General features: G+C 37.1%; 1 protein-coding gene across 1 annotated transcript; it reads right to left on the bottom strand.

The window, feature by feature from the left end:
* Positions 1-4,486: 4,486 nt before the first annotated feature.
* Positions 4,487-25,277, bottom strand: LOC120523305 (matrilysin-like). Its single transcript, XM_039744515.1, has 10 exons — positions 25,120-25,277; positions 24,600-24,835; positions 23,572-23,720; positions 20,454-20,579; positions 17,979-18,140; positions 15,719-15,887; positions 14,944-15,074; positions 11,634-11,793; positions 9,960-10,057; positions 4,487-4,880 (listed from the first exon to the last, which is right to left on the bottom strand). The coding sequence occupies exons 1-10, from the start codon at positions 25,246-25,248 to the stop codon at positions 4,774-4,776; spliced, it is 1,467 nt and encodes a 488-aa protein (XP_039600449.1). The 5' UTR covers positions 25,249-25,277; the 3' UTR covers positions 4,487-4,773.

Here is a 25,277-nt window from a genome sequence, read left to right on the forward strand (position 1 = left end):
AGTGGTGAACCTTCCCAGGAGTGGCCGGCCGACCAAAATTACCCCAAGAGCGCAGAGACGACTCATCCGAGAGGTCACAAAGACCCCAGGACAACGTCTAAAGAACTGCAGGCCTCACTTGCCTCAATTAAGGTCAGTGTTCACGACTCCACCATAAGAAAGAGACTGGGCAAAAACGGCCTGCATGGCAGATTTCCAAGACGCAAACCACCGTTAAGCAAAAAGAACATTAGGGCTCATCTCAATTTTGCTAAGAAACATCTCAATGATTGCCAAGACTTTTGGGAAAATACCTTGTGGACTGATGAGACAAAAGTTGAACTTTTTGGAAGGCAAATGTCCCGTTACATCTGGCGTAAAAGGAACACAGCATTTCAGAATAAGAACATCATACCAACAGTAAAATATGGTGGCGGTAGTGTGATGGTCTGGGGTTGTTTTGCTGCTTCAGGACCTGGAAGGCTTGCTGTGATAGATGGAACCATGAATTCTACTGTCTACCAAAAATCCTGAAGGAGAATGTCCGCCATCTGTTCGTCAACTCAAGCTGAAGCGATCTTGGGTGCTGCAACAGGACAATGACCCAAAACACACCAGCAAATCCACCTCTGAATGGCTGAAGAAAAACAAAATGAAGACTTTGGAGTGGCCTAGTCAAAGTCCTGACCTGAATCCAATTGAGATGCTATGGCATGACCTTAAAAAGCGGTTCATGCTAGAAAACCCTCAAATAAAGCTGAATTACAACAATTCTGCAAAGATGAGTGGGCCAAAATTCCTCCAGAGCGCTTTTTATATGACTCATTGCAAGTTATCGCAAACGCCTGATTGCAGTTATTGCTGCTAAGGGTGGCCCAACGAGTTATTAGGTTCAGGGGGCAATTACTTTTCACACAGGGCCATGTAGGTTTGGATTTTTTTTTCTCCCTAAATAATAAAAACCATCATTTAAAAACTGCATTTTGTGTTATATTTGACTAATGGTTAAATGTGTTTGATGATCAGAAACATTTTGTGTGACAAACATGCAAAAGAATAAGAAATCAGGAAAGGGGCAAATAGTTTTTCACACCACTGTATACATATATACATATAAACATATCTACATATACACATATCTACACATACACATCTACATATATATACACATATCAACATATATATACACATACATATACATACATACATACAGATAAATATACATATTTATATATACACATACATACATATATATCTACATATATATATATATATATATACTGTATATAGCAAATTCCCTGCGTATACCACGTTGTCAGTTCAGCACTCCGGTTGTAATATGACCAAGCTGTGCACTGAGATTACTTTTGAGAATGCAACGTATAGTTGTCCAGGAGAAAAGCAATGTTGCCTCAAATCAATGACAACCTTTTGTAGGGTCTGTCCCTGACACTTATTAATTGTCATCGCGAAGCAGAGCCTTACTTGAAATTTGAGGCATTTGAATTGAAATGGGAGATCAGAGGGTATAACGGTGATGCAAGGAATACATTCAGAGTGTGGCACTCTGCTGTTTTTTTGTGTAGCTGCCTTCACACAGCTTCTCCGCTGCTTTATAAACGAACGCCATATAAGGCCGTTGTTTCTCCTTGCTTCGTGGTTCTGTACTTTTTTATTGTTCGTTTATTACGATTCTTATAGTTATTGTGTAGCTATTCGAGAATTACTTTACCGTTCAGGTACCCAATTCCTTTATTTAATCCACGGCTTGTACGCTATTTTTTGTTTGTTTATTACGATTATAGATATTTATTGATTTCCTTCTTTAGCTGACTGCCTGCTCATATAAGGCGCTCCGCTGATTTTTTGTGAAGCAGCCTTTACACAGCTTCTCCGCTGTTTTATAAACGAACGACATATAAAGCCATCCTTTTTCCTTGCTTTGCCAAGGAAGCTGCCTTTTTATTTAATCCACGGGTTCTCCGCTGTTTTATTGTTCGTTTATTACGATTATTATAGTTCACTTTAAATATCACGTTGTCAATTCAGCACTCTGGTTGTAATATGACAAAGCTGTGTAAGCTCACTCTTGAGAATGCAATGTATAGATGTCCAGGAGAAAAGCAATCTTGCCTGAAATCAATGGCAACCTTTTGTAGGGTCTATCCCTGAGACTTCTTACCTCTCATCGCGAAGCAGAGCCTTACTGGAAATTGGAGTTAATTGAATTGAAATGGGAGATCAGAGGGTGTAACGGGGATGTGAGAAATACATTGAGTGTAGAGAAACTGTAGAGACAGCGTGTGTATTAACTTGTGGATTTTTCTGTGAGTATTTGGTGGCAGTGTGACAAGTTGCTTCGCAAGACTGCGTTAGCTGTGGAGCTCAGCTCGGAGCATATTCTTTTCCCACCTTGTCAATTGTGTAATGCGTTTTTTGAACAGGTTAGATGCATGAAAGTGATCACTCGTACTGCGGTCAGTCAGTTCACGTGAGCTGCTCTCTTGTGTGATGTTGTGATGTCCACAGCTTTATTTAATGTTAGATAAGACCCGGCACTTAAAAGTTTCTCGCTACAGCAATTTTAACTCCGTTACAAAGTGATCCAAAGTCTCGTTTATACCTCGTGTCTTCTCATTAAACTTGTGTCTGGCGAATAAAGTATTCTGCGTTTTTCTTCAGCACTTTGGGAGCTCTTCCTTCTTTTCCACGTAATGCGGTCACAGTCAGTTCACGTGATTACGTGGGAGGCGTGATGATGTCACACGCAGCTCCGCCCCCCCACGTCCATCGAGCTAACATCCATTACAGTATATGGAGAAAAATAGGTTCCAGTTATGACCATTATGCGTAGAATTTCGAAATGAAACCTGCCCAACTTTTGTAAGTAAGCTGTAAGGAATAAACCTGCCAAATTTCAGCCTTCTACCTACACGGGAAGTTGGAGAATTAGTGATGAGTGAGTCAGTCAGTCAGTGAGGGCTTTGCCTTTTATTAGTATAGATAAAAGCACAATAGAGTGAAAGCACAATATATAAGAATGGTGCTCTCATATAGTCCAAAAAAGGCCCATTTGAACTAAAATGAAGCCTTTTTCATAAAAATAAACATCAGGGAGGGACCTGCCAAAAGAAAAAACGAAAGTGAAAAACAAACAAAGCTAAAACAATAAAAGTTCTTAGCCCTTAGAGCCGGTCTTCATACATCCCTACCATCCCTATCCCCTGCTTGACAGGTGCCTTGGCTCGCCCAGTGGTCCATGGCAGTACCATACCAGGCACTCCACTTACTCCTGTTCTTCTAGTTCTCTTACTCATCCCTGGACTCTTCTCTCTTCTCAACTCTGCTCTCAGCTAGGATTTGGTAATGAAGAAGTTTTAAACCCTACTTTTGGGTCACTTTTGTCCAAACGTCAGAATCTGTTCTGGTATTAAAGTAACCTTCCATTTGCTCCAGGGTCTCTAGGATATACAGTAGTTTGTGATGTCCTTTCACTCCTGACTTCCATTAGCAGTAAAGAGACAGTTGCCAGCCCTCTCCAAGGAACATCACATCCACATGAGCTCCCTTGCAGTACTATGTATCATTTAATGGCCGGGAAGTGTTGCCACCTCTGATGTTCTCCACTTGGCTCATGCTTTGTGTTCTACATATGGATCCTGCCTGCTGTATTTTCAGAGCACTCTGCTTAACACCACCTAACAGCCCCTGCCTATATTTCTATATTGGCAAAAGCCGGACCTTTATTGTTTACAGCTGGTGTAGTTTCCTCAGTTCCTCTATCTTGGGGGCTGTCCGTGCCAGCTTGACGGTGAGCTTGACCCAGAGGACCCCCTCATAATAAGAAGATTACTAAGAAGACAAGGACATGGAGGTGGGGAAGAGACTGAATTGAAGGGGGACAAACAACTAATAGAACAGAGCAAAATAAAGCTCAGTCAATGCAAAAACGGAAGAAGAAATGATAAAATATCTTTATGATAAAATGAATAGTGATTTCTATGTTATTAAGTCAAAGAACAACAAATATAGCGAATAATAAATACTAAGTATGTTGGTAACAAAAAAAAAAAGAGAGAAATAGAGGAATTTAGTATAAAAGAGTGGAGAGTAACCAGGCCGGTAGATACAAAGGGCTTTGACAAGAAGAAAATTAAGGCAATAAGGATGCTTTAGATCTGGCAGAAACAATAATTATAACAGTAGGAGAAAACTAAGTGTGAGAACAACTTTACCTCTAAAGAACAGACCACAGACAACAGGAACAGAAAAAGATTAAGCAAAATAGTAAAACCACTTCAATCGATCTGAATATTAAAAAAAGAATTAGAGGAAATTAAAAATAAGGGCAGGTAACTCAATTTAGAAATGTTGGGAAATGGTGAAATGGCATGATGGTTAGAAGTAAGGATGGGTAAGGAGTTAATGACTGAACCTAAATTAGGAACAGAAATATGTGTTATGTTTAAAAAAGGTAAACTGAGAAAGTAAAGCTACACAAGTGGGGTAAAATTATATAGGTTTAATTTCAAATTATAAAACAATTTTATAGAACCATTTGATAGACATTCTAGAATCGCTTGACATACAGTATTAGTGGTGAAAAACAATTTCATCAAGAAATAATAAAGGTAATTTCAATTGACATTTAATTTCAAATTTCTTTCTTTTATGCTTGTCATCTAGGGTACTATTTTCTTAATTTCAGCATGAAGTGCTTTTCTAATTATTAAACAGTAGATCCTCCAAAAGTATGAATTGTGTGACACCATCACTGTAACAAAGCAGTTCTCTTTATGTTTGACATCCAAGCAGTGCAGAGATTTTCTGTGTGCTGATAACTCTTTTCTTATTTATATCATATTGAAATAGTAATGGTCCACTAGTAAAATAGTAGGAGTCTGGAAAAAAAATATAATAAAAGTTTAGATTTTCATTTGAAAAGTCAATGTTCAGGATGAAAATAAAATAATGCAGAAAAGAAAGCTCATTCTACAGGAGCACTTGTGCAGTGAGTGACATTTTTATCATTGTTTATCAATAATAACACATAGCATGTAATGGCAAAGAGTGGGAGAACCTTTAATTTCCTGTGATATTTCAACAAAAGATGTGAAAGGGCAAATATATGTTATCATTAGAAAAAAGAAAACTGTGCCATTGTTTTTTTTCAACAGTTAATCCATCACAATATGTTCTATGTGAGGAAAAAAACTGGAGAAGCAGTTGCTGTTCCTGGCAACCTAGACTAAGAACATGCATGGATCAACCCTAGGTAGAGCTTTCTGTCTTTCTGTCACTTGGATGGATTCTATGTTTACCTGTTAGAGACTTTAGAACAAGTCTGTTTGGAATGGATGTAGCACTAGGATGTTGTACTGTGTTAGCCATCATGGATGCAATCAAAGTAATTACATCTTGCCTGAAAAAGGGGCCTGAGTTACTTTAAAAGCTTGCAAATTGTAATCTTTATAGCTAGCTAATAATAGATGTCATTTTGCTTGACTTCTCTTTACTTGGAATGGGTGAAATGGTGGTTCACTGGCTAGCATCGCTCAGTAATAACTACAGAGTTCGCGCTGTTGAACTCTATGTCCACAGAGTCTATGTTGAGTTTGCATGTGTCTGCTTGTTTTCTCCTCACATACTGTATCCTAATATTTAGGTTCTTTGGCTGTTCTAAGTTCACCCAGTAGGAATGAATGTCACCTGCAGTGGACTGACACCATGTCCAGGGTTGGTAAAGGGAAGAAAAACTGCCAAAGTTGGCCTATTATTTACAGAACTATTGTTTACAAAGTGATAGGGAGTGACAGCAGTGCCAATGCAAGTTTAATAACCTACCGTCAAGAAATAAAAAAGGAACACCATGGCCAAAGACATTGCAAAATTTAACCTGTTTAATTAAACAGTCAAGAATGGTAAAAATGCAAAAAAATGGAAATTGCTAAATCTAAAGTACAAAAAATAAAAAAATGAAAAGAGCAAGAATAACGAGAACAATCAGAAAGATAATAAAAAATTAAGAGCTAACTAAATACTCAACTAGCAGTGGTGGTTTGTAATGCAGGGTGCTGGAGCACTGTTCCCCCCTCCAAATATTTTAAAAACTCTACTTAGTTAGGTAATGCGAAATAATCATGAACTAAATTTGTTTATTTGCACAATGTGCCTGGTGTCAGCGCATATGAACATTCATTGAAAATTAGTTCTGACTTTCGTTTCTGTGTCAATGCCTATATAAGGGCAGTGTCCAAATGAGAGTGTATGTAAGTCCTTAATCTACTGGCAAGCAGGTGACCTGAGGCTGCCCTTTAATTGGTTGTTTTCAGATTTCTCTGCCCTGGACACTCCCACATTTATCACCAGCAAATTAGTATTGTTTTAGGTTTTTTAAAACTAATGTGATTGGACAATCGTCACTGCACTATTTCATGTTCACGTCAACTATTCATAGTTCACACCTGCCTTTAACATAACTACTGATGAGCGAGTGTGACTTTAGGGTGATGGCAGCTTCAAGGAGAACTTAAAAAAATCAAACAAATTCAGTTATTTCTTTAATGAAACAGTCAGACAATCATTATCCGACCCGCTATATCCTAACACAGGGTCATTGGGGTCGGCTGGAGCCAATCCCAGCCAACACAGGGCACAAGGCAGGAACAAGCCCCAGGCAGGATGCCAGCCCACCACAGTTTAATGAAACACCTCTTCATAAATTGTTCACTTTAAGAAAAATAGAAGATAAAAGGACCTTGGACTGGACTGACCTGATTTAAGTATTCAGCAGCAGGCAAGTGATCAAGGACAAGCTTACACACACAAACTAACAAACTGGATGTGGTGTAAGCAATGCCTTTTTTTGCTTTCTCTGTTTGCTGTTTCAAAGTGTCGGTACTGAAGCGTTGTGGAACGGGGGTATGAGACCTAAATCATATTTCTGAAAAATGCAAGCGGTATGAAAGCAGTCGCAGTCATCTAGACCAGTGTTTTTCAACCAGTGTGCTGCAGCACAGTGGTGAGCCATGGAAATAATATCGTAACGCACTTGGGTCTGAACCTGAGAGGGACAATCTCCTTGTGTGGTTGAGACCTGTCTGTGGATGACAGAAATACCTAGAGAAGCTGGCATAAAAGCACTCAGTGATCATTATGTTGCAGACACAGCACTTTGAGTACTTCAGACAGGTCTCCAGGCTGCTAGAGTTCATCTGCCCTGGGTGTGTGGTCGCCAACAAGTCTCACAGGACCAGTGGATGGTAGGCATATGAGTTGCCTCTGAGGCAGAGAGCGGCGAGCAAAGGAACAAAGCAGCTGAGAGATTCCAGCAAAGAGCTCACTAAGTACTGTGTCTGTGAACGCTGAGCTTGGAGCTCCTTTTTTACCAGCTCTCTGGTAATTCCATCACTTCAGACAGTTAAGCACATGTATCAGATGTAATGTGTTTGGGATTAGTAACATAGTGGTGTGACTTGGGATGTTTTTATTGAAATAACTCAGTTTGAGCAGAAAGTAACTGAGAAATTTTCAGGCCTGAAGGAGGGCAAAATTTATGTTCAAGGAAATATAGGTATCCTGATCATAAAGACAATCAGATTTAGGTTGGACTTGGTCCTGTGAGTGTAGTACAAGACAGGTTGGAGGTGAGTTATGTTTTAACATGTTGGGGTCTGTGGATCTTACAATGTACATTTGTGCCCAGGTGAGGTAAGCCTGGCAAACTTGCATAGGACTGGGAGAAAGGACTGGGCACTCTATTAGCAGAGGCAGAATAAGATTTGAATTGGACTTATGCTATGGATGTGTTAAAGGACAGACGGGAGTACACATTATTGGAAGATTACAGAGGTGGGGTGCAGACATTATGGAGAGGGTTTTGGCAGAATGGGGAACTGAGCAAGTTGGTCAAGGTTTGAGCAATTTAGAGACAGGTGTGATATGAAATGTGGGTGGCAGGTGCACAGCTATAGGGCAAGTTATGGGAAAAATACGGGGACATTGGATGTCATGGACTAAAGATTTGGAGCACAACAGAAATGGAAAAGCTGGTATCTGATTGGGCAGCATATTGGAAAGGGTATAATACATTTTAGCCTGGATTTGTTTTATGGGTCTGGACAGGCCAAGATGTGTATTGGCACTATGATGAGGACCATGAGAGCATGCTGAATGACCAGATCGATAGATATGATAGGCACTACATAATAGATAGATGTGAAAGGCACTATATAATATAAACACTATGGACAGCTGCCACTGTCCACTACTATATTCAAAAATAAAAAAAGAAAAAAATGGAAAACATAAAATTTAAAGATATTTAGAGCTTTGTTCATTTGTTTAATGATTTCACGGTTATAACCTTTTGCTTGTTCTTTTGACATTGTGGCTTCTCCTGATTTCCTTTCCATTTGAAACTACTGCTACACAGTGTAGTCAGCATAGAAACCCTCTAAATTCTCTGTTTTCAAATTTGATTCTCTGTCACCTTGCCTGGTAACAGCATAGCAAACATCATCAGAAATGTTGACGCTCTTAAGGAAACAGCACTGCAGGAGAATGAAATCTTATTTTGATAACATTTAATTGTAAACAATATTATTGAATGATGTTTAAAATATTTTAACATCTTACATTGACACCATTTTGAGTTTAGTTTTTGTACAGCTACTAGCCACATTGCTATTTATGACGACCAGAGGTCACGGCCCATGATGTTATGAGATAAAAGGTATAAATGTCAGCTCAAAGACTTTCTGTCTGTTCCTTAGTTGTTAAACGTTTTAAAGATGACGCCGCCAGGGTTTGAAGACCAAGGAATCCATTGATTACTTCTGTTGATTGGTGAATTTTTGCAAAGCATTTTTTGCTATAAATATGCTGTGTTCACTGGTGACCTTGTTCACAGAATATTTTTCTGGAAATTAACTGTACGGCTATCTTAGGCAAGAATTTGTTGATATAATTTTCCAAGCTCCCCATGATGCTTTGTGAGGCCAACATGACAACACAAAGCTCTAGCAGCTATGTTCAGATCTTTAACGCATGCGTACTGAAAGATTGTTGACAACTTGGCCATCAGTTTTTTCGCAAGCACATAAGGAAAAAGAAATGCTGTTTCAGCAACTAACAGCCATCTACCAAACAGTGCTGTGCGATATTTTTCTCCTTCTGTAACCACTCTTGTTCTTTCCCCTGATCTCTTTGATTGCATATGTGGGTCTTGGTTGAACTTAAAATGGTAAAAATGTGTCCAGAAGCCTCAAAGAATGAGAAACACTAACAGGTTTCAATTCTGCATGCATTTAAAGAAATATACAAAAAACCTGCAGTGTTACTAGAGTTGCCAATGGATATATTACACTGATCTATTTGTGCTAGTGTTGCATGGCTGATTAGTCATGAAAATTAGCTATGTCCCATACAAAAAAGACTTTCCCAAAAAAGACTGTGAGTGGGCCATGACTTCAAACAATGGAATGAGGCATTCCCACAGCCAGGTTTCAGGGCACAGCTAAAGTGTGCCCCAAGATTGGCGCTCTCAGCACAATGATATATATTGTATTTACTTATTGCTAGTTTGTGTCTGTTTGCTGTAGTTTATTTGTAGTATTTGTTCTGTCTGTATCTTTTGTTTGAGGCATGGTGGTGCAGTGCTTAGCACTGCTGCCTCACAGCTCAGATTGCATATTTGGTCCCAATAATCAATCCAGAATTGTTGGCAGACTTTTCCCTAGCCCCCAGGGACACTTAAAAGACCATTGCACTATTATAATACACTCAAAAATTAGTTCAGTTCCTCCTTTTCCATTGACATCAATACACTTCACAAAGTTCGGGCAAGTTTACAAACATTTCTGTAATTTCACTAGTTGGGTCATTATTTGGGTTCATCATATTTAGAGGTAATAATCATATTAATTTATCAAATGATTCATATTTTAGCTTTGCATAGTAAAAAGATAAGCCATTCTTACCATCCAATTGGAAGGCGGAGTCCACTTTGGATCCAATTCCAGGGAAATCCACCAAAATCTTGTTACCATAGTTCATTTGTTTTGTCCTTGCATTGAAGCTAGGGAATAAAAAAATGTATTACAAATATTTATTGAAATAGTCAGCTCTGGGATTTTCAATTAAATGACCTTGCAGTGTTCATTTATGAAAACAGTTTAATTGTATATAATGTGTGTCTTTATGTGTATGTTTATATATATAGCATTTTTATAATCAACTGTATATATGTATATTATAATCTATTCTTATAATTATAATCTATGTCTTCTAATTCTTATAATCTAACTGTGATAACATTTCAAGGTGCCTTAATTGCCTCCTGTTTGCTTTTATACTCCCATCTTTGAAGGTGACTCCCTGCAAGCTTCTCTTCATGTGTCCCACACTCTTACTTCCTCTTTCGATCATGTCACAAAAGCCAAACTGACCAATCTGAATGCTCAGAGGAGATTTTGGTTATATAGTAGATATACCTATTTTGCAGTAACTATGCAAAATACCAAAGGGTCTTATAATTTACCTTTCCTAGTCCTAGGATGATCTCCCAAAGCATTATTTTGAATTTGAACAATTTATGTATTTTACAAATTTTTTTTGTATCCTTACTTCTTTTAAAACTCATATTTATTATTTGAATAGCAGTACAATACAATAATATTTAAAAATTGCATCAGATATGCAACTTATTATCTTCTTTTCATACTGTGATTAATTAATAATCATTCTACTTTTTTCCCCTAATGTGATGGAAAGTAGAAAGCAGGAAGTAAAGGTGAAGCACTGAAGACTGTTCTAAAAACTTCAAAAAAGACCTGAGATAAAGAAAGATTACCATATTGTATGGAAAAACCTGATTGATCCTTGTTGAGTATGTTTTATTATTGCTATTTTCATATAATACAGATTTTCATTCCCCTGCAAAGTAAAATCTAGCAGATATTTTTTTTGTCTATCCACATATCTTCTAACCAGCATAAGCCTATTCAGAATCATAGGAAACCAGAGGCTCTCCCAGCAGCAGAGAATGCAGAGTTGAAACCAGCCCTGAACCAGACAGGAGTCAGGATAACACACACACCCACCCCCAGTCAACTAATGTTGAATTTTTAAGCATGCCTGTCTATGGGATGTGCAACTAAATACACTTCATTTTAAGGTGGAAAAAAGATGTTGAGAGAAAGTGAGGGTGGAGAAATCAGATTTGTGGAATCCATCTCAAACTGAAAATCTTGCCACCTGTTTCCAAGCCCTGTGGCTCAAGGATCAGCCATCTAAGGTATCATATGTAACCTTGATGGCCATCATTCTTGCTTCAAGTGGTCACTGAGATTATAGTAAATGACACTTTGAGCAAACATACAGGCACATTTCTGTCCAATCTATCAGAGAGTGGAGACATGCCTCATATAATTTATACATGCATGTTAGAACTTCACTGTACTCATGACTTTACAATTACGATAACCTTGGATATTTAGATAAGCTTGAATTTTAATGATCTTCTAAACCGTGTGTGTTCTCTCAGTGTTCCTGTGATTTTGCACAAGGCATACAAACTTTATTACCATTCTATGAACCTATCTGAAATTAAGAAAAATAAAACAAACAAATACATATTTTAAGTGCCATTTTACCTGTAATAGCTGTCTCCAGTGAAAAACAGTATTTTTTTCATGTGTTCAATATTAACAGCAGCATCAATTTTGGGTGAGTTGTTTGGAAATCCAAGTGACAAAACATTCAGAGGATATTTAAAGACTCTTCCTAAATTGTCAATTATCCAGATGTCTTGGCCTATATCATTAGCAAAAAATAATTGTTATCAATAAGAGCTGCTTCATAAAATCCATCAGTTCATTTATGTTTCTTACTTGCTTAATGACTATTATTACCTGCTAATGATGAATTTTATTCAAGACTTATACTAAAATATAAGGACGGAGTGGTGGCTCTGAGGCTAAGGATCTGTACTGGTATCCCGAAGGTTGGCGGTTCAAATCCCTGTCACTGCCAAAAGAGATCCTACTCTGCTACTCCCTACTCCTACTCCCTTAACGTGCAATTGCTCCAGGGGCGCTGTACAATGGCTGACCCTGCGCTCTGACCCCAAGGGGTATGCAAAAACTAACAAATTCCTAATACAAGAAATTGTATAAGGCGAAATAAAGAACAAAAAAATAAAATAAAAAATAAAAGCACATATTGTAACTACCTTAACCATAGCAATTCTACAAAATAATCCCAGTTGATAATTGTGAGTTTTGTAGAGCTATACTGTACACTTTTACTTACTAAAACATCCCAAAAAAGGTAAATATCAAGAAGTATTTTATTGTCATGTGAACCCAGATCACTGTAAGTAAGAAAACAGTCTGCACACTAGTGTTTCTTCCAGCGGACAGACCTACATTACTGCCACCTACTGAGCTAAAGAAATAATGGCATGCGTAATTCTTTTTATGATGCAGTTGTATGGAGCCCTAGCCTGCAACAGCATGTCCAAAAAATTGACAATTAGATGGATAGATAGATAGATACTTTATTAATCCCAAGGGGAAATTCACATACACCAGCAGCAGCATACTGATAAAGAACAATATTAAATTAAAGAGTGATAACGATGAAAGTATAACAGACAATAATTTTGTATAATATTAAAATTCAGCAGCATAGTCCAAACTGAAGGTTGTGCTGCACAGTGTTTAAGTTTTCAGATGAGAAGTTTAGTTGCTTATAGTAAACAAAGGGTGCTCATTGAAATATACTTTACATAACAAATATGACAAACAAGAAGGCTATTTAGTCCATCAATACTGTATACAATTTTGTAGTTTTGGTATCTGTATGAAAATGAAATAAAACACAATTTAGTGTAAATTGCCTTTTTTGGTTATATGATCAATTTTCCAGTCTTTGTGTATTGGTAGGAGCCAATCCTGAATGTTAAGGCAATCCACTGCAGGGCACATTTGGATACACCCACACACCTGCCATTGGGATATTCAAATTAAAAGAGCTTCACCATCCAGGGGTGGTTCCTGCATTGTGCCCAGTGATCAAGGAGGACTAGACTGAGACTATGGTGAGTCAGCACTGGATCATCCAAGATATACAATAGATGAATGGAAGTAGCTAATCGTATGTGATTTCAGGATTTGAAAATAAGCTGAAATACCCAGAGAAAATGCACATAAACATCAGGAAACTTGCAAACTTCACACACCATGAGGAGACAAAGAATTTAACCAAAGTTCATGGAGTTGCAACACAGCTATGCATAATACTGCACCACTTTCTTTTCAGTAATTCTTGTGTATATTTGTTTATTGAGCTTCTGTAAAAAACCATAATTTCCTCTTGGGGACAAATAAAGTTCTATTTTTCTAAATGATGATGCTCCCATTTTTACTCCAGGTATTGTATCTACCTGAGTTACATAACCTTCCAGTTTATAATTGACTTAAATTAGTGAATACATTCATTTATTGAGGTGGATGTGGATGGATGGGCATCTTGTCTGGGCTCGTTGTTGGTATTATTCCAGGGTGGGAGGCCATTACAGCAGAAGGAAAGAGGGAGGCAGCCGTATACTCTTCCAAGGCAGTAGGTGGCAGCATCCCTCTGGTTTTGCTCCCATTTGGATACCTTCAGGGATGCATGGGAGTTATAGTTCTGGTGGGCAGCCCTGTTGGGTTCCTTGGGAGCCATTAGAGGGAGCTGGTGGGGGCATGCCTCCCTTTCAGTGGGAGCTTTCTGGTCACAGTGCTGGAAGTACTCCCTGGATTAGGTTAAAAGAGAACCCTTCACCTTCCCCACATATGTCAGAGTCAGGAGTGGAGTGAGGTAAAGCTCATTTGGGAGGGGTGGAGAAGACAGAAAAGTACAAAAGAAAGGAAATAGTAAAGAAGAAGGAGAACTGTTTGTCTAAAGACCCTGTGAAAAGTATTTTTCAGTAAAGTTAGTCATTTGAACCTGGGACTTGTGTGTTGTGTAGTTGTGTCTAGTGTATGGGGTTCTAAAATGCCCTCTACAGGCCACAGTTTATAAATATGATACTTCATTTAGCACACCTCTAAAGTGAAAATAAGGTATTGTTAGAAAGCACTGTATCTAAAAAATATTTAAAATAGAAAATAGAGTACCTTACAACCCCTGGTCTCAGTATTGGAGCTAATGGGCACCATTATACAGTATTTCCTAATTAAATATATCTCAAGGAACACACAAATATTAATACTGCAATTACAGCAGCCACAGTGGGTGCAGTGACATTGGATGGTACATATAGATGGATCTTACAGATTATGCAAACTTAGCCTAGTTTTACTATTTATTGTTATTTAGGAATGGAATTTTGGCCACTTTAAACAGAGAAGCTGCTGATACCAAAGTAGCATCTGAGGACAGGAGATGGTAGGCAACACAAATGTGTATATATATATATATATATATATATATATATATATACATTATATATATAATGTGTGCCCTACTCCCTACCACCCATCTTTAGTTTATAGAATGCAGTCCCATCAGGAGAGAATCAAAAATGTAGGTTGGTATTTTATTAAAATGGCACATTATATAACATATACAATATTTTCTAACTAGTTAGTTAAAGTAATTCAGGGACATATGAGACTAAATACTATACCAGGAACTCTGGGCAAAGGCCAGAAGCCAATCCAGGACTTGCCATCAGCCCATCACACAGCCCACTTCGTACACACACAAACCAAGTAAAGTATCATACTACATATCTTGAGGATGTGGGAAGAAAACCCATTCAGACATGAGGGAACTTTCAGACTCCACCTAGACCACAAGCAGGAATGGGATTTGAACCAAAAATACTGGAGATATGTGAAATAAGTGGTAACCTCCCCACTTACCCACATTATATAAATTATTATTAATTATCTAAGTTAAGTATTTTGGCCTCACCTTTAATTATAACAATACTTTTTCTTCCAGACCAGTTAAAAGCAGCATCGATATTTGTCGGCAAACTTGTCCACTTGGTTTGGATGGACGCCACAGTAAGGCTGCCATTTTTGTGTTTTCGAAAGACCTGCCTGAAATGGTTAAAGACTGGTTTTTAATATTTTTGCATGTTCTTTCCAGTAACAAGAATTGTTTTGATGATTTAACTTCTTTAAGTTAAAAAAGTAATTTAGCTTGTTAAATTTAACTAGCACATTTAGACTTTGAGAATAAAACATTTTTCATCTTTAAAACTTAACTTCTGGCTGTTGTGGTGCACACCACTTCTTCAAAATACTGTACACTGCATCAGGTTTATACCAGTAAAACCACATAGAATTCAGATTTTGCATTTCCCCCCTTCTGCTAATAGGTTGTGCAGAATACTCATTATAGCATTAAAGATGTGAAGATCATACTACTTATTAATATTGTCATTTAATATTATTGGTCATTTTCCCAAGTGTTACATAATAATACAAACCCCACAAGAAAAATTACATACTGTACTATTAAGGCATTCTGACATTTTGTTTGATATTTTCTTCATGAGTTATTATAGCTACTATTTAATTTTTACTTAAGTAAAAGTAACAATTTCCTGGTGTAACAATCAAATAAAATTTGTTTTAGATTACTGAGTGTACAAATAAATGCACAGTCCAAAGTTTGTAGAATCAAAGACAACTGGTGGCTCATATTAATCATTATTGAAAGTGAATAAATGAAGATTTACCCATCTTTAAAGAACAACGCATCATCGTTCAAAAAGGCAGCAGCATCTAGAGACAAGTTTGGGTTACACTGAAAAAGTGTAGTGGCTTGCGTTTTGGTAGTCTTGGGTTGAGGCGGCACACTTGTTTCTTCCTGATCTGTAGCTGTGAGTTGTTTTGCTGGGGGCTTCCCTGTGGATACAAACATGGAAACACTTTAAATAGCAGTTTGTATTTTTCTTTTAAAAGTGTGCAAAAAGGCACTTGGAAAGATCCAGATTATAACTATGTGCATTACTGTCAATTAACTAAAATGTGTACCCAGTGGTCACTTTATTTGGTACACCGGCTTATTAATTCAAATAGCCTGTTCCTCTGAAGAACCATTTATTTGGAACATTTACAACATGCAGACATGGCCAAGAGGTTTAGTTGTTGTTTCACCAAATATTAGAATATACAAGACATGTGACTTAAGTGAGTTGGGCCATGGTAGGATTATTGGTGTAGGATGTGGTGTTGGTCCTCTGTACTCCTGGAATTTACAGAAAAATCTGTAGAGTCTGGTGAGAATTATGCAGTAAAAAATAACATCCAGTTAATGGGATTTCTGTAGACAAAAAAACTTTATTTAGGCAGAGGCCAGTCAAGCTAATGGAAATGTCACAATATTAAAGGTCTTTATAACAGTGGTAAGGAGAACTTGCTGATAGACCACAGCAGAAGAAGGCCATGCTGAGCTCCACTCCTGTCAGCTAAAACTATCACTGGCATATGTTCATCAAATCTGAACAATCGAAGACTGGAAATCTTTTACCCCATCTGACATCTCATAGTCTACAGCAACATGCAGGTGCTTTGGCCAGGACTCAAATTAAATATCCTGCCTTGCGTCAGTGGTACAAGCTGGAGGTGGTATTGTAGTGGCATGGGGAATGTTTTCTTGGTATAAATTAGGCTCTTTTAATTCCACAGTTTACAGTTTTTCAAATGTGGCATTTCATAAACATTATATGCATTATTTTATGTTGATTTCATCAACGTGACAATGACTTCAGTTTACTCCAGAGTCCTCTTAAGTCTCCAGATCTCTATCTTGTAGATCACCTTTGGAATGAAATGCAACAGAAGCACTGAAACATAAATATGTAGCCTAAAAGTCTGCTTGAACTGTGTGATGTTATTGAGTTAGTATGGACCAGAATCCCTAATATAAGCAATGTCTTCTGCACCTTGTATCCGGGTCTTAAAGAATTTTGCCTGTGCACAAGGTTAAAAAGTCCTATCTGGTATTATACGTGTGCACTATGATGGTTAGGTGAAAAAATGGCACATCAAAAATCGCCAAAAAAGCAGAAGCATGAATGAATCGCACTAAGAGACCACAGAAAAGTGTAGCCAGAAAACATGAATGCAAAGGGCAGAAATACAATAATAGAGTGTCTAAGCCAAAATGACATCCAAAAAATATGAAAAAGTGATCTAATCATTACTAATATTACCAAATTACAAACTAAGTTTAAATTGCTAGCTGCCCATTTGATTTTTCTTGGTTTTATCTACAAATATGCACATTATAAAATGAGTCTTGCCATCCTAAATAGCATCTCATGTCATGTGATTCATAACAAACGTTATTGCAGGCAACTGTTCAGCAGCCATGAAAAAATCTGTTGTCACATATTGATAAAAAATAACAATAACCTTTACAAATTAATAACAGGGCAAAATAAATAAATTAAGAACACTAACGTCCCAAAGAGCTCATTTGTGACATCTATCTAATAAAAAAGTGTACACACAAAACAAAATCAGGCTTTAATGATTTTGATTCTATTGAAGTTTCATGTGTGCCACTTCTGCAAAATGCCTTTTTTCTGAAAACCCAAAACTAAACATAAAATACACTAAAAACTATGTCATATTTAAAAAAAAAAAGAAAAAAAGTAGACTGCTATTTTGTATGCATAAAGTCTAAACAAATGGCTTCCCAACTTAAATGAAATGGAAACCAGACAGGTAAAGGTGATTGTGATTATGGAATACTACTGCTGTGTACATTGGTTAACTTATTATTGTTTCAACTTTATTCTAGACATTATGCTTAATAATTTGCTGAAAGAACCAGACTAATTGTAGCCTTTATAATGTATTCAATCATTCAGCCACTTTTTGAGCCTACTTACTCCAACAGCCAAGCTCAGTTCTGCTCAAATTTCTCATTGATGATTATTGATTTGTAATCTGCTTGCAATCATTTCGTCAATAAATGGGCACACATACCATATATAGATTGTATTCCATCAACATCATCTTTGGGAAGCTGGTATCCATTGGTATTTACATATTTGTAAGTAGGATACATCAGAGCTATTGGATTACTGGAGTGGTCCAATCCCAAAGAATGGCCAAGTTCATGAGCAGCCACAAGGTACAAATTGAACTCTGAAGGAGAAAACATTTAATTTACTAGAAATGAATTCAAAAAGAGAAGCAATAATGCAAAAAATAATGTGAACCTATTATAAAAATGGGGTCAACAATTTACAGGAATAAATATATCAAATGTATACCTGTGCATATAAATAAAATGCATTATTATTATTATATCACTAGTGTTTTATTTGTTTCCTTTTAATATGATTTTACCAACACCCAAGCTTAGTTAAACCCTAAATTAATTTTGATAGAAGAATACCTTTAATACTTTTCAAATGACAGGTCATTAAAAAATATAATTGACAATTGGTGTTAGTCATAGATACATTGTTGATTGTTTTTTACAATCTTTTACAGTGATTTTTTTTTTTTGTAGCAAGCAACTGAGGGCTCTAAAAGAAAATTGTCACTTAAGAGTTTTTAAGGCTAGTTATAGAGTGTGTTAGTGTTTATATTGTCAACAGTCAAGTCTGCCACTTGCTGCTTCAGTTTGGGTAAAACAGAGGCAGATTTTGTGTTTTCTTTAAGATGTTACGTTGGCCAGCAATAGTTTACCTGTATATATGTTTGTTCAAAATATTTAAGAAGAGTAGAAGACTCTATATGTGGTGCTGAGGTGTCACCTGATGCACTCGGGTCCCAATCCAGAAGGTTCATTGTGTGGTGAGTGTGGCAATTCATGCTCCCAACCTCTATCCAAACAATGTTGGCATGTTGCCTTGGTATCTTTTGCTTTTATCATTGACACAGATAAGCAGCAGACTCTGTACAGCCAGCTTCCAAAGTATTACTTATATATTTCTTGAAATACGACCCTATTACCAGTAGTCCCTACAGAACTAATATGCAACTCTGAACGGATTCCTCAGTGCTACTAGCTGCACAAAGTAGTAATACTTAATGATGGCTCACTTCTCTCTGTGGGCCTTCCTTCGATTGTATTTGTACAGCAATTTGAGTCAAGATCGATTAGATTCAATCATAACCTAATTTATTTGGAATTCTAAAAATCCACGCATTCAAAAAGTAACTCTACAAAGACCTAAGGCAGAAGGTGGCAGGACTCTACCTAATTTTCAATTTTAGTACCGGACAGCAAATATACAAGTTATAAAAACCCGGACATTAAAACAAATAGATGAACACACAATAGCTTGGTCTGCAATAGAAATGAAATCCTGCAGCATTTGTTTATATTCCTTGCTTTGTATCCCAGTAAATACAGGGTATCATCAATATTCTAACAACCCAGTTGTCCTTCATTCACTAAGCATATGGAACCAATGTATGAAACACTTTAAGTTAGAGAATATTTAATCTGTGGCACCTCTACATGATAACCACCTTTTTCCACCCTCTCGAACGTACAGAGTTTTTAATGTTTGGAAAATGTATGGGATTAAATCATTTAGAGATTTGTATATAAATAATGTCTTTGTATCCTATGAACAATTACACTCCAAATTTAATCTCCCATCAACACAATTTTTCCAATATCTCTAAATTAGAAACTTTGCTAAATGAAATCTGCCCGGTTTTCCTGACCTCCCACCTATTTCTGTTCCAGAAGAGATATTGATCAGTCTTAGAGACTCAGACAGCATTTCTATAATTCAGTATATAAAAACATTTTAATATCCCTTCCTTTTAAAGATCCCAGAGCACAGTGGGAAAAGGATCTCTTACTCAACATTTTAGAGACGGAATGGAAGGCAACCATGCACAGAATTCACTCGACCTCCATATGTGCAAAGCATTCAATTATTCAACTTAAGATCTTTTATGAAGCACATCTATCTCATTTACAATTGTCCAAAATGTTTCCAGGGCAAGATCCAACCTGCAAATGTTGCAATCGAGCCCTAGCTTCACTAGGCCACATATTCTGGGCGTGTACCAAATTAACATCATTCTGGACTAAAAGTTTTAAATACCTATCAGACAGCCTTGGTGTCACAATCTTTCCTAATCCATTAACAGCTGTGTTTGGTGTTCTCCCAGATGGGCTTAAAGTGGAGAAGGACAAACAAACTGTTTACTTCACTATTAGCATGTAGACTTATCTTGCTCAACTGGAAGAATTCTAACCTACCTCTTTTAAGTCAGTGGGCAACTGATGTTATATACTATTTGAAGTTGGAAAAAATCAAATTCTTACTTAGAGGATCTGTTCAAAACTTTTAAAACCTGGCAGGATCTAATCAATAACATTTTAGAATAAGCATTTATATTGGGGGAAAAGGCTACTTTCTCTCTAACATTTCTAATATTTCACTAACTAAACACATAAAGACATACAAAAAAGTAATGTAACCTTACTTCTGGAAGATGTTGTCCAAGTTTCATCGTCATCAAAATGTGCATCTCCACCAACACCACTTCCTGGACTGAAGGCATGAGCAAGGGTTCCAGATGGGCCATCAAAAGGGTGAAAGTCACCATGTTCTGACAAACAATAAAAATAAGCTGTGTTTTAAGTACATCTGTATTGTATGTTCCTCTGAGCACCTGCCACTGGTCATAATGTACCCTCTTAAGTGCTGGTGATATGTTTTTGTTGTTGCTGTTTATAGTGCCATGAATGAGGATAACCTTCTTCAGAAACAGTTATCAAATGCACAATCCCCAGGAGTGGTTGGATAATGGATGGATGGATGGAGTTACTAGGCTGGTCCCTCTAAACTTTGATGTTACCATTCTTTTATCAGGCATAGATAATAACACTTTAGAATGACATCTTTGACTGTCACTAAGGCAGAATATATATCCTTTTTAGAGCAGCTTGGTTTATTATCACATTTGACCTTCTAATTTTTTTTTCTTGTTGTTTTTACTGCTCATTTCCAGGCTGTGTATTTCCTAAAGCAACACTTTTATTTTCTTAGTTTTTGGTGTCAGTGGATATTCTTTCAGAGACTGAATATATATTCAATTATCAAATTTTCTTTACAAATCTCAATGGACAGCAATGTAGCACTGTGGTTACTACTGCTCCTTGAAGCATGCTGGGTTCAAATTATGCACCCAATTACTGCTTTGTATTTTGTCATGCTACTAAATAATCTAGAAATCTAAACAATTAACTAGAAAATGTTGAGAGCATATACAGTAGTGTTCTAATGTATCACAAGTAAAAACAACATAATAACCATCAACAGCCAATGTGAGCTTGTGACAAGTTTAGAGAGATGCAGGTTAACAGAACGTGTCTTTAGCTTGTCTTGCAGCATCACTCAATTTGGCAAACTGTGGGGAGGATATTAACATTGGAGCAATAAACAAGAAGCCTTTCACTAACGTAGTAAATTTCAGCCAAGGCAGCAATAAAAGACAGTGTAGTGATGTTATCAGCCCCACCCTAGGTCCATTTAACTTGTTTCACCTGCTTTTCTAGGGGCAGTTGAGTGTGAGAATGTGATTTAAGATGTTTGTGGAAAGGAGGCAGATTTTATAAGATAGGATTTTAAGAGTGTCAGAACTTAAATGGGAGTCAGAATGTTGACAAGTGGGTGGCACAGTGGCACAGTGGGTAGCACTGCTGCCTCGCAGTTAGGATACCCGGGTTCACTTCCCGGGTCCTCCCTGCATGGAGTTTGCTTGTTCTCCCCGTGTCTGCGTGGGTTTCCTGTGGGTACTCTGGTTTCCTCCCACAGTCCAGTCACAGTTAGGTGAATTGGCGATCATAAATTGTCCCCAGTGTGTGCTTGGTGTGTGAGTGTGTGTGCCTTGTGATGGGCTGGCACCCTGCCCGGGGTTTGTTTCCTGCCTTGTGCCCTGTGTTGGCTGGGATTGGCTCCAGCAGACCCCCGTGACCCTGTAGTTAGGATATAGCGGGTTGGATAATGGATGGATGGATGTTGACAAGTTTGAAAAGTCAAAGGACTCTGTGACACAGAGCTGCAATTTGTGCTAGTGAAAAGGACATATCGCACTGTTACAATGATAAACAAGAATTGTGTTTAGCATGCAGCAGAGGCTGAGTTATTTGTATTTAATTTTTCTTTGTTTACATTGTGTACTTGACATACTGTTGGGGCCAGCGTGACTCAAACCAAAATTCAGAGTATAAAACTTGTTAAGATTGTCAACTATAAAAAAAGTTATGCATTTTATCCTTTGTCATGCAGCTTAATATACAATAAGCAAGTTGTGCAATTCCTAAGTTTTAATGCTAACAAGCAGCTAACTGAATTAAATTCTACTTTCTTGAAATGATTTGAAGTAGCAGGAAGGGGCAGGTATGATAACTGATGACTGTATTATTGTAACATTAGTTAGTGAAATATTCAGTTCATTTTCGTATAGTGCTCTTTACTGAGCACAAACTCAGAGCACTTAGAGAAATATGTAACAACATATGATTTCATTGTAGTATATTGTAGTACCTACTACATAGTTTACAAAAAACCCTGTGGGAATCAAGTGGTCATGTCAGTGCTCCAGTTTTGGATGAACAATGAAATCTTCCTCTGGTACTATGGAACTATGGAGAATGCTATCATTTAGGATATGCATATCTTATGTAGATGAATCACATAATATACAGACGTGCAGACTGCAAACAAAAGACTCACCGCTTTGGTACTCCTCACCAGCATCGCGCAGAACAGATGACATTTTTTGACAGTTACATAAAGAAAAATGTTGCTGTAACATTAAAATGGCTATATCTTCATGTGGATTAATGCAAGTGTGTGCCATAAACCAATCTGCTACAACACTACCTTCCGCTGACTAGCACTACGACACTAGTCATAGAAGGCAGAAGCATCTGCTTTTGAGGGTAACACTAAGTGAAACCCCCTAACAATGGTCTTTTCTTCAGTTTATATGTGAGTATATCGCAGTGAGCACAGAGATGGAAGAACTGAGGTTCACACTGAATGGCGGTTCAGCCTAATTACTGGTAAACAGAAACACTGTACTCTAAGAATATACTTTAAATCTTTAATGAAAAAGATTACTTTCCTTTTCAGTTTGTAGGAGCCAAGGGAAATGTTTCCAAAAGGACGAAAGAAGTTTGAACAAGATGGCAATCCTTATATTTTGTTCCCCAGAAATGCAAGAACTGTCAATTTCATGGAATGAGAAATCACCACCACCATCTGCCATCTGCCCTCACACTCACATTACTGAGACCAAGACTAGCCTTTTTAATAGTTTCCTACTAAAGTCTCAACTCCTTTTTCTCAAATCCTCTTGAGGGTTGTCAAAGATTGTGTTCCCCTTTCCAGCAGGATGGTCTGCTGCCTCTTAAGCATCTAGCCCATTCTATCTGGAAAAGCTGACAGACAGCTGCCCAGCCAGTGTAGAATTGTCTTTTTGCTGCCACAATATTATCCCTAGAATTATAACACCACAGATTACTTTTAAATTTATAATTAAGACCACTGGTATTTTGCACCTTGTCTCTAGTTGATGACTATGAACACATTACCTTTTGAAGCAAATGAAATCATGATGTCTGCAGTACCACTGTTTACTTTTGTAAAAGTCAGAGGTGAGACATCACTCCATACTTTGAAGGCCATCGCTATGGAATTATCCACATCCACGGGACTCATGTCAGGTGTGTAGTTTACTATTCTGTTGGTAAAAGAAGAGGACAATAAAGGAATGATTTGACCCTGACAGTGTGCTATCACCTTACTGACGTAAGAACCTGGGTGAATCTTCTACTGGCAAAATTAATAAGAGAAACTAAAGGCATAGGACTTTACGATGTGTCTATGAATTTGGAGATTCATTTCCTAGAGAAACTTTGATTAACTGCAATACTGTATATTCTAGAAGAATTATGCCACTGCCCCCTCTGTACACAGTAGCAACACACCTTATAGTTTTTCACCATGCAACAATAATTTTTTAAGAACAATGACAGCTTAATTAATAACATTAAAAGTGTAATGTGTACTTCAAACTTAAATGGAAGGGTGGCGTCCTTCCGGCTAATTAACCATGAACAAACGTTATTAAGCTTAGAATGGAGTGAGTAACTATTTTTACCATAACAACAGTGCTTCATCTTAAGATATTAGATTTGCTTCACAGATCATCACATTTGGAACTAGCATTTAATAAAATGTCAACCTTTCATATACTGTACTAGCTGAGACTGGCGCATGACTTAATGCAATTCTATGCTCTACAGAGCTGCAGTCATGGTTTGTTGTTGCTCTTTCCTAGCTGCTTCAGATACAATATGAATTGAGTTCAATATCATTAAGAGAAAGAGCACAGTGTATACTGAAAAAAATTATCATTATGGTTCTAGTGTCTAATAAGAACATGGCAATTACAGAAATAAATGATTACTTACACAAATATGAAAAGAATTACATAACTTACATAAAGTATTATGTTTAGTAAATTTGATCACTTTTTGATCTGAGGTTTTTATAAAATTGCATGTTTAGCAGAATGCTTCTTCATATTTTGGTACACAACGTTAAAGAAAATACGTACCTGTATGTTATTTTATTAGTTGGCCATTTGGGTTTTGATGTGAATGTGCTGTATTTTGCAACATCTGGAATCCCACACCTTGGCTTCTTCATCATGGCTAATGTTTCCGAATCTAGTGTTCCTGTAACATTTAGTCCCAAGAACCTCTGCATCTCTTTCACTTTCTCTGAGACTGAGTTACCATTCTTGCTTCTGGCTTTTACGGAAGACATGTTATAGTATTGTTTTAAGTAACTCTGCAAATAATGAAATGTATCAGTACGGATCAAAGACTTACCAACATTTCTATTGTAATTTTTGTTTTAATTACTTACACTTGCTATATTTTAAGAAGTTTTAAGAAAAGTAATGATAAATAGATTTCTCTCAGAAGAATTTCTTTATGTTTGAAGTAATTTTATATAGTGGCATAATCAACAGTATTTTCTGCATCTATAACACACTGAAAAAACAGAGTCTAAAAAAAAGTAATGTTACATTTTTAAAAGATAAAAATTTTAGATTTAAACAGAAAACAGACCTCTGCAAGCTGTTGAGCATCTTGGTTAATTTTAACATCTGGAGGAACTGGAGATGAAAACGAAAAAGCTGTGCACATGAAAGCAACCATAACCGAAAAAAGCAGATACTTTACTTTTAAACTCATCATTTTGACCAGCAATTAAAAACTACACCGCA

This window comes from Polypterus senegalus, chromosome 2 (genome assembly GCF_016835505.1).
Source record: "Polypterus senegalus isolate Bchr_013 chromosome 2, ASM1683550v1, whole genome shotgun sequence".
Lineage (NCBI taxonomy): Eukaryota > Metazoa > Chordata > Cladistia > Polypteriformes > Polypteridae > Polypterus > Polypterus senegalus.

Bases quoted from the DNA above. Each gene is read 5' to 3' on its own strand.
- LOC120523305 (XM_039744515.1), bottom strand. From the start codon at position 25,248: ATGATGAGTTTAAAAGTAAAGTATCTGCTTTTTTCGGTTATGGTTGCT. The intron at 20,580-23,571 runs GTAATGTGTTCA...ATTGTTTGTCAG, and splicing joins GATTTCATTTGCTTCAAAAG to AACATGGTGACTTTCACCCT. The intron at 10,058-11,633 runs GTAAAATGGCAC...TTTATTCCCTAG, and splicing joins ACTGGAGACAGCTATTACAG to CTTCAATGCAAGGACAAAAC.